The sequence below is a fragment of the Branchiostoma lanceolatum genome, chromosome 2 (assembly GCF_035083965.1).
Source record: "Branchiostoma lanceolatum isolate klBraLanc5 chromosome 2, klBraLanc5.hap2, whole genome shotgun sequence".
Classification (NCBI taxonomy): Eukaryota; Metazoa; Chordata; class Leptocardii; order Amphioxiformes; family Branchiostomatidae; genus Branchiostoma; species Branchiostoma lanceolatum.
The window spans coordinates 8,724,912-8,743,840 of NC_089723.1; the positions used below are offsets into that span (position 1 = coordinate 8,724,912).

General features: G+C 39.9%; 2 protein-coding genes across 2 annotated transcripts in view; one reads left to right on the plus strand and one right to left on the minus strand.

The window, feature by feature from the left end:
• Nucleotides 1-12,544, minus strand: part of LOC136426805 (focadhesin-like) — a 52,771-nt gene extending 40,227 nt beyond the window's left edge. The window contains exons 1-9 of the mRNA XM_066415528.1: nucleotides 12,491-12,544; nucleotides 8,062-8,133; nucleotides 6,966-7,120; nucleotides 6,190-6,291; nucleotides 5,321-5,422; nucleotides 4,598-4,790; nucleotides 3,980-4,186; nucleotides 1,730-1,817; nucleotides 1,087-1,286 (exon numbers count right to left, since the gene is read on the minus strand). Of these exons, the coding sequence (XP_066271625.1) occupies nucleotides 1,087-1,286; nucleotides 1,730-1,817; nucleotides 3,980-4,186; nucleotides 4,598-4,790; nucleotides 5,321-5,422; nucleotides 6,190-6,291; nucleotides 6,966-7,120; nucleotides 8,062-8,133; nucleotides 12,491-12,544 (1,173 nt within the window). The remainder of the gene's footprint in view (nucleotides 1-1,086; nucleotides 1,287-1,729; nucleotides 1,818-3,979; nucleotides 4,187-4,597; nucleotides 4,791-5,320; nucleotides 5,423-6,189; nucleotides 6,292-6,965; nucleotides 7,121-8,061; nucleotides 8,134-12,490) is intronic.
• A 377-nt stretch (nucleotides 12,545-12,921) lies between these two features.
• The window catches only part of LOC136427374 (fanconi-associated nuclease 1-like), a 37,233-nt gene continuing 31,225 nt past the window's right edge, over nucleotides 12,922-18,929 (plus strand). The window contains exons 1-4 of the mRNA XM_066416203.1: nucleotides 12,922-12,997; nucleotides 13,922-15,235; nucleotides 16,680-16,820; nucleotides 17,645-17,831. Of these exons, the coding sequence (XP_066272300.1) occupies nucleotides 13,930-15,235; nucleotides 16,680-16,820; nucleotides 17,645-17,831 (1,634 nt within the window). The 5' untranslated portion in view covers nucleotides 12,922-12,997; nucleotides 13,922-13,929. The remainder of the gene's footprint in view (nucleotides 12,998-13,921; nucleotides 15,236-16,679; nucleotides 16,821-17,644; nucleotides 17,832-18,929) is intronic.

An 18,929-nucleotide genomic window follows, 5' to 3' on the forward strand; every position in this document is an offset into this window, starting at 1 on the left:
ACATTTAGAAAGACATACAAATCATACTTTTTTTAAAAGTAAATGGAAGTCAGCATCAGGGACATATACCCATGTTGTGAATGTCGTTCAGCAGCAAGGACATGAACTTGTGTGAGTGTAAATGGCATTCAGCACCAAGGACAGGCATGCCTGTTAATGTGAATAGCATCTAATACCAGTGACAGTCAACTTTCTCAGTGTGAATGGCATTCAGCACCAAGGAAGGTCACTTATGTTAGTGTAACTGGCATTCATCACCAGGGACAGACACTTGTGTTAGTGTGAATGGCATTCAGCACCAAGGAAGGACACTTATGTTAGTGTGAATGACATTCAGCACCAAGGACAGACACTCATGTTAGTGTGAATGGCATTCAGCACCAAGGACAGACACTTCCGTTAGCATGAATGGCATTCAGCACCAAGGACAGACACTTCATTTAGCGTGAATGGCATTCAGCACCAAGGACAGCTACTTATGTTAGTGTGAATGGCATTCAGCACCAAGGACAGACACTTATATTAGTGTGAATGGCATTCAGCATCAAGGACAGACTCATGTATTAGGGTAAATGGCATTCAGCAACAGGGACAGACACTTGTGTTAGTGTGATTGAAGTTCAGCACAAGGGACAGGTACTTGTGTTGGTGTGAATTGCATTTAGCACCAAGGACAGGTATGCCTGTTAATGTGAATAGTTTCTAATACCAGGGACAGGCACTTGAGTCAGTGTGAATGGCATTCAGCAACAGGGACAGACACTTGTGTTAGTGTGATTGAAGTTCAGCACAAGGGACAGGTACTTGTGTTGGTGTGAATGGCATACAGCACCAAGGACAGGTATGCATGTTAATGCGAATAGTTTCTAAGGGACAGGGACAGGCACTTGAGTCAGTGTGAATGGCATCCAGCACTAGGGATAGATGCATATATGATAGTGGATGGCATTCAGCACCAAGGACAGGCCATGACAAGACCACACATAGGCCTAGTGCTTGTCAAAATCTAGAACAGGAAGGCATGTTTTTAATGAATGAAGATGAAATTCTAGCTGGTTGGAAAGGGATGAGAGAATCAGCTCTAACCTGTTCTGTTGATGTCCTAGTTTCTTTTCTGATGGTTTCCTCAACACGACTGAAAAGTTCTCTAGCTATACTTTGCACCTTTCCAGTTTCCTTTGTTCCTACTGACACTCCTATTGTCCCAGCTACACACTGTAGCAGTGGGAAGAGAAGAACTCTGACTATCCCTGCATCAGTAGTGTCAGGGTTGGTAACTCTCATGGCTGGAGGGAATATAGAAAGTATTTAGGTTGATACACATATCAACTTTACAGTTCATACAATTCATCTGCAGAGTTGCATTTTACACCAACTACCTTTTGTTTAAAGACTTAAGTGTTCTACTGTTATATCAAATGTGCTTTTAATGTTGAGTGGTCCGCAATCATTCCTGGCGCTCCACCATGTATTGTTTTGTTACAATTTCAATAAAGAAAGAGATATATATTTTAGGTTTTTGTCTTAACACCTTCTACATCTTATGCATACCTTTGTTTTCCTACTACATGTACTGTATTATACTTGAAATGCAATTGAAAAAAAAAGAAAGTGATATTTCATGCACTGAAACTTAAGCAAAAATGGTTTTGATCCATAGCACCACCATGTATGTACTAGGTATTCATGATTCATGGGATTCTTTCCTTTGATTTGGTGGTGACCTCACCTATCTTAAGCAGAGTCTTTACATGTGTTGCTGGTGCCTTCAGCAGCAGACAGCTGAGAATGATAAAGGAAACATCACCTGGTAACACCTGGAACAAACAGCAGAAAAATGTCAGCACATGCACTTTACCTTATCAAGTATGCCTAACAAAAGTATCATTTTCATTAGCCTTATGACTTTGTATGATTGTATGGAAGTTGGAGATACATGTACCAATACACTTAATGATTAAAAAAAAGTGGATACAAATTAGCTGGTCTAGAGTTTGTTATGATTAAGTGTTGCAAGTTGGATAATCAACTTTAAAATCTAGCTCTAAAAAATTAAAGCATTTCATCTGTCTGAATCTGAATCTGTATTTGTATCTATATAGCCGGTATAACTGCCCTTCAACATAACACACCAGCTTCTGTATCTGTATCTGTATAGCTAATATAACCACCCTTTGGCATAACACACCAGGTTTGCAGGCACACAGCGCAGCAGCAGCTGGTTATATCACACTTAACTGCCTGTCACATCTAACCTTTGCACATCTAGCTGCAATTTTTCTTTAAAGCTATCTAGTGAGGATGCCCCTACAGTACTTGGTGGCAATTCAACGAGTTCCACTTTGTCATTCGTTATTAAGTCCTAAACACATATTATGTACCTCAGGTTCATCATCTGCTATCTTGAGAACAGTGTCCAATATTGAAGTGACATCATTGCCCTGTACCAGTAGAGTGTGTGTCAGGACATTTAGCTCTAAACACATATTATGTACCTCAGGTTCATCATCTGCTATCTTGAGAACAGTGTCCAATATTGAAGTGACATCACTGCCCTGTACCAGTAGAGTGTGTGTCAGGACATTTAGCTCTAAACACATATCATGTACCCCAGGTTCATCATCTGCTATCTTGAGAATAGTGTCCAATATTGAAGTGACATCACTGCCCTGTACCAGTAGAGTGTGTGTCAGGACATTTAGCTCTAAACACATATCATGTACCCCAGGTTCATCATCTGCTATCTTGAGAATAGTGTCCAATATTGAAGTGACATCACTGCCCTGTACCAGTAGAGTGTGTGTCAGGACATTTAGCTCTAGACAAATATCATGTACCTCAGGTTCATCATCTGCTATCTTGAGAACAGTGTCCAATATTGATGTGACATCACTGCCCTGTACCAGTAGAGTGTGTGTCAGGACATTTAGCTCTAAACACATATCATGTACCCCAGGTTCATCATCTGCTATCTTGAGAATAGTGTCCAATATTGAAGTGACATCACTGCCCTGTACCAGTAGAGTGTGTGTCAGGACATTTAGCTCTAAACACATATCATGTACCCCAGGTTCATCATCTGCTATCTTGAGAATAGTGTCCAATATTGAAGTGACATCACTGCCCTGTACCAGTAGAGCGTGTGTCAGGACATTTAGCTCTAAACACATATTATGTACCCCAGGTTCATCATCTGCTATCTTGAGAACAGTGTCCAATATTGAGGTGACATCACTGCCCTGTACCAGTAGAGCGTGTGTCAGGACATTTAGCTCTAAACACATATTATGTACCTCAGGTTCATCATCTGCTATCTTGAGAACAGTGTCCAATATTGAAGTGACATCACTGCCCTGTACCAGTAGAGCGTGTGTCAGGACATTTAGCTCTAAACACATATTATGTACCCCAGGTTCATCATCTGCTATCTTGAGTACAGTGTCCAGGATTGAGGTGACATCACTGCCCTGTACCAGTAGAGTGTGTGTCAGGACATTTAGCTCTAAACACATATTATGTACCTCAGGTTCATCATCTGCTATCTTGAGAACAGTGTCCAATATCGATGTGACATCACTGCCCTGTACCAGTAGAGTGTGTGTCAGGACATTTAGCTCTAAACACATATTATGTACCTCAGGTTCATCATCTGCTATCTTGAGAACAGTGTCCAATATTGATGTGACATCACTGCCCTGTACCAGTAGAGTGTGTGTCAGGACATTTAGCTCTAAACACATATTATGTACCTCAGGTTCATCATCTGCTATCTTGGGAACAGTGTCCAATATTGAAGTGACATCACTGCCCTGTACCAGTAGAGTGTGTGTCAGGACATTTAGCTCTAAACACATATTATGTACCTCAGGTTCATCATCTGCTATCTTGAGAACTGTGTGTCCAATATTGATGTGACATCACTGCCCTGTACCAGTAGAGTGTGTGTCAGGACATTTAGCTCTAAACACATATTATGTACCTCAGGTTCATCATCTGCTATCTTGAGAACAGTGTCCAATATTGAGGTGACATCACTGCCCTGTACCAGTAGAGCGTGTGTCAGGACTAGGAGATGACAGGCAACTGTTGTCTTCTCCTGCACAAACTCTCCCTCGTGTCTCAGCAGATGGGTGACCAGGTCTTCCACCTGTAACAGACCCTCCTGTAGGGTTGAACTGGGCTCAAGCTGAAAAATGAAAATGTTGAACAGTTACAACATCCAGATAGAATGTAACTTGACAGTTCATCTGGGTCAGTAGAAGACATCCTGGATCAGAGTTGAACTACAAATGATAATCTCCAACACAAAAAATTGGACTTCTGTGAAAATTAATCATGTTATGCAGATAGAACATGTTGCAGAAAGTCTATATCGCATACTACAATGCACCCCCCAACTTACGAAAACCACCCACCCCCCACACATAATGTGACATCACAGAAGCAGTGGATTGCTCATCCATTGGCAAAGACTGGAGTTGTTCAATCAAAAATTTGGTCCAGATAAAGTGTTGTTAACAGAAAGTGACATTTGCAACATCAACATGACAAAAAAGATAAAAGACTACAATAACACAATAGTTAAGTTTAAACTTACCGGAATTGAAGGCAAGAGTCCAACCAAGAAGATAACAATGCCCTGTGCCTGTGACACCTCTGCACTGTTGGATATCTGTAGCAGTCTTCTCCACAGCCCAAGTCTCAGCTGACTGTACTGTGCCGAGTGGGAGGGCTCAAGGAACACATACTTCAGGAAGGGTTCCAGCATAGCCAGTACATAGGCTTGGATCCTACAAACAAGACATCATACTTGTCAACTATATGTAGACACTTTTCACTTATTAATAATAAATGCTTTTGTATTGAAAATATTAGCACTTGTCAAAATGAGAAAATTGGAATTCCAAACTTAAACTGGAGGGTGTTACATACAGTCAACTTCCTTGAGGGCTAGAAATTGAATACATTCTTTCTGCAAACAAATCTACTTCCTCAGAACTGTAGAAGTCTACACTTATGAAGGTTGGACACCCAGGTAAACAATATTTTTTCAATACAGACAAAGCAATCTCTTCAACTGGATAGGATATGCGGATTATTTTCAGACATACATGATCTAAAAGATTTCTTGTGATCTTTACACATCGCTTATGCACGAGCACATTACAATGGGCCGGAGATGCTATTGGCTGATAAACTATGAATCTAGAACTAGTAAAAGGTTTAAGCTGTCCTGCTAATAGCTCTAGACCTGATTGCACTCTTGGCACCAGCAGCACTTTACACAAGTCAAACATGATTATCACAAGTGAACACCAACCTGTGATCCCCCAGGTTGAACAGGTAGCTGACCTGCTCCAACAACAGTGGCCAGCTGTCAGCTCGGTTCACAACAATGGTGATGAATGGGTGGGGAGGGGTTCTGAAATACAGCAGTGGGTGCACATAAAAATACATTTTTCTTAATACAAAAACTTGAGAATCTGCATTCAGATGTTCGTAGCTTGGGTGTTGCAACTGAAATCTGGGGTCCAATTCATGCATATGTCAGAATATACTCTGGTAATCAACTTTGGGGATGGGTCAGATTCAGATATGTGCTGTACATTGCATGCCTACCATACCTATCATTCTACCCTGTCACAAAGGTGTGAGAGACTATGTCTGAAGTTTGGTAGATCTCTGCTTGGCTCTGAATTTGAACATTGGCTACCAAGTCGTAGATCTGCCATCTTGGCAAGATGTACGCAAAATAGACATAAACTCAACATCCCTATATTATAAGGCAAACACACTGAGATTCAGTAACTCTCCTATACCGTATCTGACAAGATTGCTAAAACCAGACTGGTTACTAGTAGTATATTCTGCACCATATATGTGAATGTTGCCAATATTTTTTAGAAATAATATTGTCTATTAATTGAATATGTATCGGCTTTTAGATATGTATAAGATTATCTGTACGCTGATTGGATTGAAACTTGTTTGTATTGTATATTGGTTTTTAATTCAGTGTTTTTACAACTGTGACAAACCAATAAAAGACATCTTGTATGTATCTTGTATCTTTTTGTACCTCTTCTCTTTGGGGTAGGGAATGAAGAGACTGTAACATGGAAACATTGTTTTCATACTCTGGGTGGCTACATTAAGTACAGGTACCTAACCCATCATGCTACAATTTACCTCATCTGAAATGGATAGCTGTAGCTGCCCTCCTTCTGTAAACAGCCAAGCACCTGACATACCAGCAAGTCTGAGACAGCTTTCAGAACAGCTGTTAGATTCCTGTAAAGATAAAGTCAGCTTAGGTAAAGGCACAACAAATCATGTACAACAAATCATGCACAGCATCTATTACATGTGTATTGCTATATGTGGCATTCATTCAGAAAACCCATGTAAGCTCTACCCCAAATGAAATTGTGATGAACTGCAATGAAATATTTTCTCCAACATGTTGCTTGTCAGTTACATAGCTATCAACCTTGAAATCAAATACAAGTATGCTAACTGTGCTGTCCCCATATCTAAATCATACATATTAGACATAGCAATAGAAAATCACAGAGCAATTAGACCCTGTTCATACTAGGATTATGGATCAATCCCTGTGCATGGGTGAATCCCGATTTTGAAATCCTGGTATGAACATCGTCTTAGGGACAACTTGTACAAACAGACAAAATGCACGGCTATATATTCTGTATCTGTATCTATGTAGCTGGTATAACTGTTCTTTAGCATAACACACCAGCTTTGCAGGCACGCAGCGCAGCAGCAGCAGGTTATATTACACTGAACGACTTGTCACACCCAACCTTTGCACATCTAACTGCAAGTGTTCTGTAAAATTAGCTAGCAAGACTGATACATGGTGGCAAGGAGTTCCACTCTATGATAGCTCTTGGGAAATATATATATATAATATATACTTATCGATGAAAAAGGAAACGGCATACCTTCCGGAGGGTACGATATTCAGGAAGCCATTGAGTATATATTCCCACTCTGCATGTTTCTGGTACACCAGTGTTACCAGGGCCTCACAGCAGGCAGAGTTGACTACAGGGTCAGCATCAGTACTCTTATCCCACAGGAGGGACAGTTCTGCAATCTGTTGTTGAAGATTAAACATTAAAGTGTTATGTAACAAATTTAGTTTCTCTCTGAATGCCTTTAAATACTTCCCCCCTGTTGCTATAACATTTGTAAGTGGTAAACAGCTCTAATGTTGAATATTTGGAGTTTCTTTTATCACAACCAGAAATCTCACCTGCTGACGTTTCAGTGTCTGTCAGAATCCTTCTTCATAGCTTCTGACTGGAGTACTGCTTCTCATCGCTATAAGTAGCCGATGTAGGTGGCGCAGCGAGAACGCAATCCCAAACGTGGCTGAGCTTGTATCCCCCTTTGGGACGGTGATGACTTCCTGATCCATATACTGCCTCCTTAATCCAACAGATGCATCTGTTGTCCTCTCTGTCTATTACCTTGACCCCCTCCCAGTCTATGACGCAGTTCTTTCTAGCGATGTGGTTCGTGACGGTAAGCATGGTATACAAGCTCAGCCACGTTTGTGATTGTGTTCTTGCCACAAAAGCGCCTGCACTTACATCAGCTACTTATAGAGAAGCAGTACTCCAGTCAGAAGCTCTGAAGAAGGTGTCTGACAGACACCGAAAAGTCAGCAGGTGAGATTGCTGGTTGTGATAAAAGTAACTCCAAATAGTCTATGTTCTACCAACCTGATGAAATTATTTTCGGAGGCTCTAATGTTGCAAGGAAACAGCTTTGAAAGACATTGTGAATGCAAATACTCATATTGTAACATTAATCAATTCTAACTTTCATTCAGTTCAATTTCATGATTCTTAGTACAATAATTCAATTTCGTACCATCCTGATTCTTTTTGTCATTTCTAAAATCTTTTTTAGCAAAATTTACTTCTTATTAGAAAAAATGTGATATATAACGTGACAGATAGATTATGATTAGGAAAACCTGTTGCAAAATATTTGATTAGAATAATAAAACCGATTCCAAGAGTTAGTTACCTTTGGTGTGCTTGCAGTGATCTCAGTTTTCCCCTTCTTTGTAACCACCTGCTGGTACAACCTGGCCACAGCCTGCATAATAGCATCACAACAATGACATCATATTTGTTCTCTTTCCATTTAACAATATAATGATATTGACAATCACATTTTTCTCATCTGCAAACAAGTAACAGCATTTCCTGATTGTCTTTTTATAAAGGTTTGTTTCGATTCTGGAAACGATCCTGAGTCGCCAGACAAACACAGAAGAGGCGTTGGTATAATGTTGAACAATAGTACAACAAAATCTCTTATTTCATGGAACCCCATTAGTGACCGAATTATAACTGCCAGATTTGAATCAGTTCACGCAAGAGTGACAGTTATCCAGGTCTATGCCCCAACAGAAGTGAACAGTACTGATGTCAAGGACGATTTTTATGTTCAACTGCAAGTGCAAAGTGTGGTTGATAGTGTGCACAGCCATGATATCAAAATTTTATTAGGCGATTTCAATGCTAAAATTGACACAGACAGAAGAGCTATGCCAAGCTGTATTGGCCCTTATGGCATTGCCAAAGCAACAAATGACAACGGCAGTCGACTAATCACCCTGGCTAGCGTAGCAGGAATGAGTGTGGGCAACACGTTCTTTGCACATAAACGTATTCACAAAACTACATGGACATCCCCAGATGGGCGTACCAGAAACGAGATAGATTATATCTGCATAGATCGCAGATGGAGGTCAGCATTGCTTGACGTTCGCGGCTACCGGGGGGCCGACATCGGTTCTGACCACAACTTGGTCGTTGGAAAAGTTAGAATCAAATTTAAAAAGCAAGCAAAACAAAACAACATGCCAAGACCTTTTGACGTTAGGAAGTTGGAATCCTCAAATGAGGTCAATACACAATACAAAATTGACATTCAAAATAGAAGTTGAGTCACTACAGAGAAGTGAAAACATAGAAGAGCAGTGGGAAAACATAAGTACAGCTATTACCCAAGCCGCTGAGAAACAGGTTGGTCGGCGCAGAGCTACCAAGAGAGAACGCTGGATTTCTAACAAAACTTGGGAACTTATTGACGAACGCAAAGCAACAAAGTCTGTTAGAGATCAAACCAAAACAAACAGTGAATGGCAGAGGCATGATGCCCATTACCGTCACCCAGACAAGTGTGTTAAACAAGCATGTAGAAAGGACAAACAGAGGTGGTTAGAAGAAAAACAAGAAGAAGCACAAAAAGCTGCAGACAGGAATGACTCGCGCACTCTTTATCGCATTGTAAAAGACATAACCAACTCTAAAAGCATAGAAACTAAAGCAGTGCCCATAAAGAGCAAAAATGGTACAGTCCTGACATCAGATGAGGAACAAGATGCCAGATGGGTTGAGCACTTCCGGGAGGTTTTAAATCAGCCAATACCAGAAGATCTGTTAGAAATTGAGGACAGTGACATAATAAACAGTATTGAAGTAGACCAGTCACCTATAACAGAAAGAGAGGTAGAGGCAGCCATCAAAAGGTTAAAAAAAAACAAGGCAGCAGGGACTGACAACATAACTGCAGAGTTACTCAAACATGGTGGTGAAAGACTTCTCAGTGAACTAACACACTTCTTCAATAAAATTTGGCTGACTGAAACGGTCCCAGATGAATGGAGACATGGTCTCATAGTTAAACTTGCAAAAAAAGGTGACCCTAGCAACTGCAACAATTGGAGAGGGGTGACCCTACTATCCGTACCAGGTAAAGTCTTCTGTAGTGTTATTCTACACAGGCTCAAAGATGAGGTCGATACAGTTTTCAGAGAAGAGCAAGCCGGTTTTAGGAAAGGAAGATCGACTATCGAACAGATCTTTGCCCTTTGCAACATAATCGAACAATCGCATGAGTTCAGAGCATCACTTGCCATCAACTTTATTGACTTTCGTAAAGCGTTTGACTCTGTGCATAGAGACACACTGTGGAGGATTGTAAAATCATATGGCATACCTGAGAAATACATCAATATATTCAAATCCCTGTACCAAGACTCAAAGTGTTGTATCAAAACAAAAACAGGAGCCACACCTATGTTCGAAGTTGCTACAGGAGTCAAGCAGGGATGTATTCTGTTCCCCTTTCTGTTTGTTATTGTTATTGATTTCTTGATGAAGAAAACCAAACAGACAGGGGATGGTATAACCTTTGGCGAGGGGACATTAAGCAACCTCGACTTTGCAGATGACTTAGCTGCACTGGCCAACAGCTGTGAGAATTTGCAAAATTTCACAAACAACCTAGCCAACATAGGTGGAAAGATTGGTCTCAGGGTAAGCGGCGAAAAAACAAAAGCCATGACAACCATAGAAAACCCTACACCAATCCTACTTGACAACCAACAAATAGAGTATGTCGACAGCTTCACATACCTAGGAAGTACTATTACTAGGCACGGTGGCACAGAAAAGGACATCAAAACTCGCCTTGGTAAAGCCATAGGAATGTGGCAATACTTAAGGAAAATCTGGCTTTCTAAACAAATCAGCATACCCTTAAAGTTAAAGCTTTTTCAGTCCATTGTGGTACCGACAGCCATCTACGCATGCGAGACGTGGAAAAGCACCACAGAGACAGTACAAGCTCTAGATACATTTCAACGCAAATGTCTGAGATCAATTCTTGGCATTTCATGGCGAGACCATGTTACAAATGAAGAGCTTATGCAAAGAGCAAAAGTCCCCCCACTTAGCACAATTGTAATGAAAAGAAGATTAACCTTTGCCGGACATGCGTGGAGGTTACCCGAGTACAGAACGACTAGAATTGCCATGACCTGGAAACCGAAAGGCACACGTCCAAGAGGACGGCCTAAGGTCACTCTCAGGCGAACACTGCAAAACGACGGGAAGAAGCTGGGATTACTTTCACTGGAGGAAATGGCAGTAGCGGCACAAGACCGCATCCTTTGGAGAAGAAGTATCCGGAGCCAAGTTGACCTATGCAACAAAGTTGCGGGAGGATCTAAGGTAAGGTAAGGTAAGGTGGGCTTGTGAGCTCCTGACTTTAAAACAAGCTATACCTAGACAGTGGAAATGTGGGACTTGTAATGTATCCAGTAAGAAAAGTGAAGCATTGCCCACTTTGTATGTGCTTTCTGCGAAAAAGGTGAAAACTGTAGACACTATTAAAACCTCTGATTTATATCAAAATGTTGTTCAACAAAAATTTATGTCACCATATGTGGAAAAGAAATGGGAAATGTTTTTTGAGTGTAAGTTCAACTGGAAAAACATATGGCAGAACCAGATAAATCCCACATTGGGAACACATATGTCACAAACTAATTATAAAATACTACACGAAATACTACCTTGTGGAAAACTTTTGTATGTTTGGAAAAATATGGCGAGCAAATGTAATATATGTAACTGTGTTGAGGATTACAAGCATCTTTTCTTAACGTGTAAATGTCTCACAACATTCTGGAAAAACTTTTGTAATGTGATATATAAATGTTTTAAGTTTACTTTAGAAGTAAGCCTGATAGAAATTGTACTGGGATATAAAACAAACCACCCCTATAACACATCTGAAATATATGTAACAATCAATTTACTTATATGCATTGCAAAGAAAGTCATATTTAGAAACTGGTGTAATAACAGAAACAGTGACAAGTACATACCAATAGACATATTCAGCATTTTTAAATCAGAAGTCAATTTACTTTTCAATCTGGTAAACAACAGAAACAATAGAACATGCAAGCATGTACTGTCCAATTTGTGAACTGTGAACTGTTAAATCTGTATTTTTTGTATGTATTGTATTTTGAGTATTTTGAATAAAGCTTTGAAAAAAAAAAAAAAAAAAGGGTAAGGTAAGGTTTCGATTTCCTGATATGAATCAGTTTTGCTTGGCTAGGCATTCGTCATCAGTGAATGTTGCAAATTATAATAGAGTAGAGTAGAGTAGAGTAGAATTTTCGGCCAGCTAGGTAGGACTGTTCCAGTTTAGACCGCTCTTCATTGTTGAATTCCTTTTCACTCAACTGTCATGGTGGATTTGTGTGGGTGTTCCAAAGCTCTGTGGTTGTACTTAACAGGGTGAACTTCCATGTACCTGTCGAATCTGGCTTTGTTGTAATTTGTTGTTGTTGTTGTTGTTATTGTTAAGTCTGTTATATCGCTAGACGTGGTCTCTTGTTGCTGGGTTACGCTTGGTTCCGTGACGAGTCGATTGTCTCTCTAGGTTTTTTTTTTTCAACTCTTGGTGACTTGTGCTTGCGTGATGCTGGATGTGTTGTCGTATTTGTCAGGTTGAACAAAACTTAATTTTTTGTTGTTGTTGTTGTCCTTGTTTAACGTCTATTATATCGCTAGACGTGGTCTCTTGGTGCTGTGTTACGCTTGGTTCAGAAAAGGAACTTAAAGAAAGGGGGAGGGGTGCACCTTACCTGATTCTGTATGGATGGATTTGCAAAGTCCAGTCTCTTCCTCAAGTCCTCCATAGTTAAAAGAAATACGTTCTCCTCTTCTTCTTCTCTGCTTAGGAACAAACTATTTCATGATCGTCCACTCCACACGTTCCATCCCAGGACAGGACAGCTGATGACAACAACACGTTGCCGCTTTTTCTGATGACCTCCGGTGACCCAGAATTCTTGCCCTGATTACCCATATCTTGTCAAAGTCGCGGGAACTTTTAATATTGGCTTTAACAAACAAGTGAAACTACCTGAAAATAATGTTGATACTTAGATATCTGTTTTATATAGAGGTGCATCATTTCGCTGGTTAACAGCTTAGAAGATCTTATTTTAATAGTCTTTAATAGAAAGAATTTAAACATCCCCATATTCCATTGGTATATTCTGAGGTCATAGTTCGAAAAACGGCGGGATGTGTTGTGACAAGCATGTTTCATCGGGTGGATAGGCTCTAAACTGTTCTACCACAATAAGGTAATGTGTATGATATAAACTATTGGATTACACATAAGCTGCGGCACATATTAAACGTCAAAAAATTGTGTACGGTTTGGAAGTTATGATATTTGGTTTATCGCAGTAGACTGTTGATCTTTGCAATGGGGGTGGGGGGCAGTTTGTTCACTTTTGGCAAAATTATACTAGTATGGATTTGTTGCACTTGTGTTTTGAATATAATTCATGGTGGGTCAATTCTTTTGTTGGATTAAAGCTAAAAACTTTTTCCAATATAATTTCCCCTTGTAATGAGGCAGTCCACTTTTTGTAAACCTAACCAAACGTGTTGTATAATAATAATATTTTGGAAATCAGACAAGAGACAAGGTATCAGAACACAGTTTTCGGCCTATGGGGGTTTCTATAGTTAAGGACCACAAAGTGACCCTCATCGACGTGGATAAAATAATAGTAGGGTACCCTACAAAATCACGACAAACGAATATGTTGAAGTCGAGGGTACGATCTACAAAATAACAAAAAACAACAAAAAGTTATGGTTTCATAACAATTTCACGGCCACTTTGATATGGGGTCATGCGGGGTCATACGGAACTGCAGCCGATTCACCTCGGCAGGCAGCTGCAAAGGTCATGCACATTTATACCCTGAATGGGAAAACTTCAGTATCTCATTCGTACGATCTAAAAGCCCACTTATCATATATATACTGCCATACAGTAAAGTTTGTGCCTTGCTGGCATTCATGTCAACGTTTTTGCACACGTTCAAGGTTTAGGGCGCAATATTTTTTTACCGCTACGTCACAGACTCCGGGGGTCGCTGCAAAATACTGTGTGCTGCTACCACAAGTCTGTAAAGTGTTGCTCATAGGTTTTGTTTTATAGCCAGAGTGACAATATGACTTCCAGTGAAAGTAATTTCTAGCTTCATTTCCAGTAACCAACATGTCGGAAGATGGGCAGGCCCCAAGGAAGCGGTTATCCCTCAAGTCAAGAAGAGCCAACAAGAAGGCAAAACTGGACGACACAGACAAGAACACGTCATCCAAGCCTTCAAGTTCAACATCAAGAAGCAATAGCAACTCCATCATATCAGCATTTGCAAGACAAAAAACTCCAAACTTTGCATCATGTCCAGTGTGTAACAAGAGTCTTCCGATATCTTGGATGAATAGTCACCTTGACAATGGCTGCCTACAAGGTGTAGATTCTGAAAACGTCTGCAGGGAAACAGCCTCGCAGAGTAATGCTGCTTCAAAGTGTCCAGATCCTGCATTTAAAAATGATACAAAATGTGTAGATGCTGCATTAGAAGATAAGAAGGAATTTAAAGACAATTTTGAATGTGATATGCAAGAGGGAAGTTTGGCATCTTCCTCCAAGCATAGTGAAGAACATTCCAGCATCTCAGTAACAGATACATGTAGGACTCACCAGTCAATGGGTTCCACTAGCCCCTACTTCAAGAAGAACAACCCTCCCCCAAGGCCAAGTATAGACGAAGAAAAATTAGCATCTATGAGTAAGAAGATTTCAAAGCTTTCTAGGAAATTTAAAGCTGACAGACCAGCGCAAAGCAGACGTCGGAATAAAGTAACTAAACCTGTTGTAAAGGAAGAAGTGGTAAATGTTGACCAACATCAGGAAATCCTGGACACTAATTCTCTGAGAAAAGAAACTGTTAAGCCATTTAGTGCAAAGATGAAAGACCACAAAGTTGTACCATTACCAAACATGGGTGCCAACTTTCTGTATTTAGATGTCAAAGAACTGCTTCCAAATTTCGATGACAACATTGCACAGGAACTTGCCTTATTTCAACAGTCACAAACAAGCGACACCGACAGTACAGATACAACAGTTACTGCTGCTATTCCAAGTGATGACATTAGTATCAAAGAAGATGTGTTGCCAGATGTCATTCCTGAACTTTCAAGAGAAGATAGTGAAGAAAGTCATGTAGACAAAGACATGTCTTCAATGGACAGTTCAAGTTTTGATGTGTACAAAAGTCAGTCGTCTGTGACTGAAGAAGACTCTTCTAGTCAATCACAAGGATTTGTTGAAGATTCTGCAGATTCCAGTAAAGGAGAGTCGGTAGATGACTCCAGCAGAGATGGGAAACCGAGAATACCGTATTATCTACAGAATTTCAACACAGTTCTGACCAGTGTGTTTGATAATGAGGATGACAGGAGCTTGTTTGATGAGGAGGACATGAAGTATATACAGACATTCAACAGAATGGACGGTAAGATTCAGAACTTGAAATCAGTGTATATAGAATACAACACGGGGTATTCCGTATCACCCGAGGTACTAGCCCGACCCGCGGGAGGGCTTGGACCAAGGGTGATGCGGAATACACCGTGTTGTGTTTCATTTATGTCATACCCACCCGAGAAAACACACATTTTAATGCGAAATGCGCCAAAAGTTGAGGGAGTTTTGTGTCCTTGAATTCAAAACTGTAACAACATTGATTCCACCCTCCGAATCCGAATTTTCGACGGCGGCGCAACTGGGGCACTCGTAATGCATTCAAATATTCTATGGAAGCCCGTGTGATACAACTTCCGAACCCTATGTGATACGGATAGTTATCACACGGTCTGGAACACCCGTATCAGGCCCAGGTATGACATACATGTAAATACATATACATTCATTCTTATAGGTATGACTCCAATTTCCTATGCCACAAAGCCTCATAGTTGTGATAAGAAGTGGCAAGATATTGGACGCTGTAGAACAAGGGACATTTCAGAATCTAACAGAAAATGTTACAAAATAATGAAATAGCAATTCAGACAGCTCATTGTGTTTTCAAAAGAAACCACCCATGAATTCCCTTGGGTGTGATGTCATTCTATGTCAAGTTTTCTGTTAGATTTTGAAGTGTGACTTGTTCTTCAATGTCCATTTTTTCTTGCCATGTATAGATGTGATTCTTTTTATGGTTTGTCTTTATTTTTGAGTTTAAAAAATGTAGGCAGCATAAATGAATTGTTCATGTTCATGAAGTCTTGTAATGTTGTAGTCCGTTTGAGTTCACATTTCTCATAATTTGCCTCGAACTGAGATTAAATACCAACATGGCTGAAAAGCGTAAGAATCAGTGTGTTTGTTGGTGAAAATTGATTTCGGACCCGAGCCATATTTCCGGATAACCGTCCGCGTTGAAGATAAACTGCCCCTTTGACCCAGATTGACCTTTGTTGCATTCTTTTGGCCGTGTTGCATTACCTCCCGCGTCTGGTTATTGTGAAAATCTCAGTGGTAGGATTTTCTTTATAATGGGCTTGATTATACCTTGGAGTTTTCTCTTTCTGACAATAAAAGTCATTTTCGTGTCAAAAGATTTTGCGATGTGTTTAGTTCCACGGGAAAACGCCCAATTTTGCGCCTCATCTTTGACAGAAAAATACTTTTTCCCTCTAATATTTACTAAAATTACAGAGGTTGAAGAAACTGAAACTCAGGTTTTCTTGTAGCTAGATGGATATCCTTCATTCCCATTCACAGTTGTTTTGGCTCAGAAGTATTTCCCGGAAGAGACGGTCGCTAGACTTGAGAGTGTGCAAACTCGAATTGAAACCCAAAATAAACAAGGGGGTGTCCCCCTAATATTTGATTCAATTATCTGACATTTATTGTCAAAATGCCTTACAATATGCCATGTTTCTTAACACCAGAGGGAGCACAGAAGCTGTATGTCCGCCTGTTCCAGAGAAAGTTGGCCTGGCATCGACAGGGGAAACTGCAGTATCCAGAGATAGCTGAGGACCTCGGTCCCGTGTGCCAAGTGTTACTCAGGGAAGGGTTCTTACAGAATGGTAAGAGTTGTCATCTACGTATACTAGAATACAGGTATACAATTGATGTTCCACTTACTTGTATGAATTAGCAAAGCTCTAATAATAAGGCCAGACCAATTTAATTTCTTGTCTAACAGATTTTTGAAAAAAATGCTTGATTCCAAAATCAACATGAAAACAGAATCTCAGAGGAAAGTCTGTACTTTGGTGCACACAGTTTCAGGATACGAACAGGGTCAAGTGCAAGTGTTCACCCCAGCCTCCTGTTTTGATGATTTTTTTTGGCTAAAATCAAAAAAAGAATCCGTTAACCAAGAAATTAAATTGGTGTGGCCTTAGATTCAACTTCCTACTTGCCTTTATCTATTATGCATACCCCGGTATACTGTAAAATCCATTTGATATTTTATAATAATTACGGTTGGTGATTTTAGCGGTTTGGGGAAAAGGGAGTAGTTCACTACATTTAATATTGATGGTGGGAACAAACATAACTGTCCCAAATGTTAGTGATCAGATATTTGCGATGATGAAATTTTTGCAGTTGATTAGGGACCGTTAATGTAGCTAAAATTAAGTTACCATTAACAAATAAAAAAATACAGTATGCATTTATGATCTGAAAAAATTAAGAAAAAAAATGAAATGTCACCCACACCTATGAAATTCAAGGGACCTTGTTGAATTTAAACTTAGGTTTATCTATATTGATATTTCCGAGATGATGATATTGATGCTGCATAGTTGTAGTGATTCAAGTTCAACACTGTATGCCTTTGTACTTACATCTTATGTTATAGTTATGTCCAGTCAGTAAAAATCTCTTCATTCCATTTCTTCAGAACGTGACTTGACAGATGTGACAGAAGTGCTGCAGCATCTTCCTGCTCCTGACCTGAAGACTTTAGCTAAGTCCCTCCATATCCCCACCACCTCCCTCCCCAGGGCACAGTTGGTACAGTCCATCCTCAACCATGGCAAGGTACAAAGGACCATATTTGGAGATGGATCAGCCATGGTACTCAGAAGGTACTGTAATTCTTGATTTGTTAATTGTTACTTAATTTTAGCTAATTCAACGGTCACTAGTCAACTGCTAAAATTTTATCATCGCAAATATTTGATCACTGACATTTGAGACAGTGATGTTTGTTCCCACTGTTAGAATTAAGTGCCGTCACCTATTCCATTTTCCCCCAACCGCTATATTTTTCTGTCACTAAATTAAAGTGATTTACAGTATATCATCATAGTTTCCCATTAAGTAACCCTTCTTCTCTTGTGTTCGCATGTCTTTGATGGACGGTAATCATGTCTTGTCTTGTCAAATAACAAAATTAAATTCAGGACGTTTTCTTTGCAACTTGAATCTCTATAGTTAGAAAGGAAAGTAAGGAAAGTGATCTCGACCAGTTTAGCTCAAATGAACTCAGTGAACAGATGAGCTACTCTTCCACTGGTCGTGACAGAGAAGACAGACGCTATGTACAGTATTTACGGGTTCATTGTACCGGGAGAAATTCCCCTAGCTCTTTTCGACAAGCACAATGAACATTGGACCACGGCTTAACGTCCCGTCCTAAGGACTGCGACCCTTTCCGGTAGGGTGCATGTCGGGTGAGCGACACAATTGGGATCGAACCCAGGGCTTCTTTTTCCAGAGGCAGGATCGCTAACCACTGGACTAAGCACGGTAACTTGTGATAGTTCTTCTTCCAAAATGTCTCTAATAGTATGCTTAATTATAAAAGAGCCAACACGAGATGTGTACCATTTGTATACAGAAATTTGAAAAAAAAGGGTTAAATCTTTAGTGATCCATTGACGAAAGTTAGAATCAGATTCTGTTTAGTCACTGACAAAAGATGCTATCTGGAATGTCTGACTGTTTACAAAACTTATCCAGTTGCTTGTCAATGAGTATCTTTTATATTGAGAAATCTTTATCAACCAGTGGTAGAAGTACTTTTTTTCCAGTGTTCTGCAATATTGCAGAATGTCAAAATTTTGTTCTGCAATTCAAAAATATTTTCTGCAAATACACAAGCCTTCATACTACAACCTTAACCTAATAATGCCTATATTTACATATCTAGTTTTGCAACATTACTGTACTGTAATTCTTTA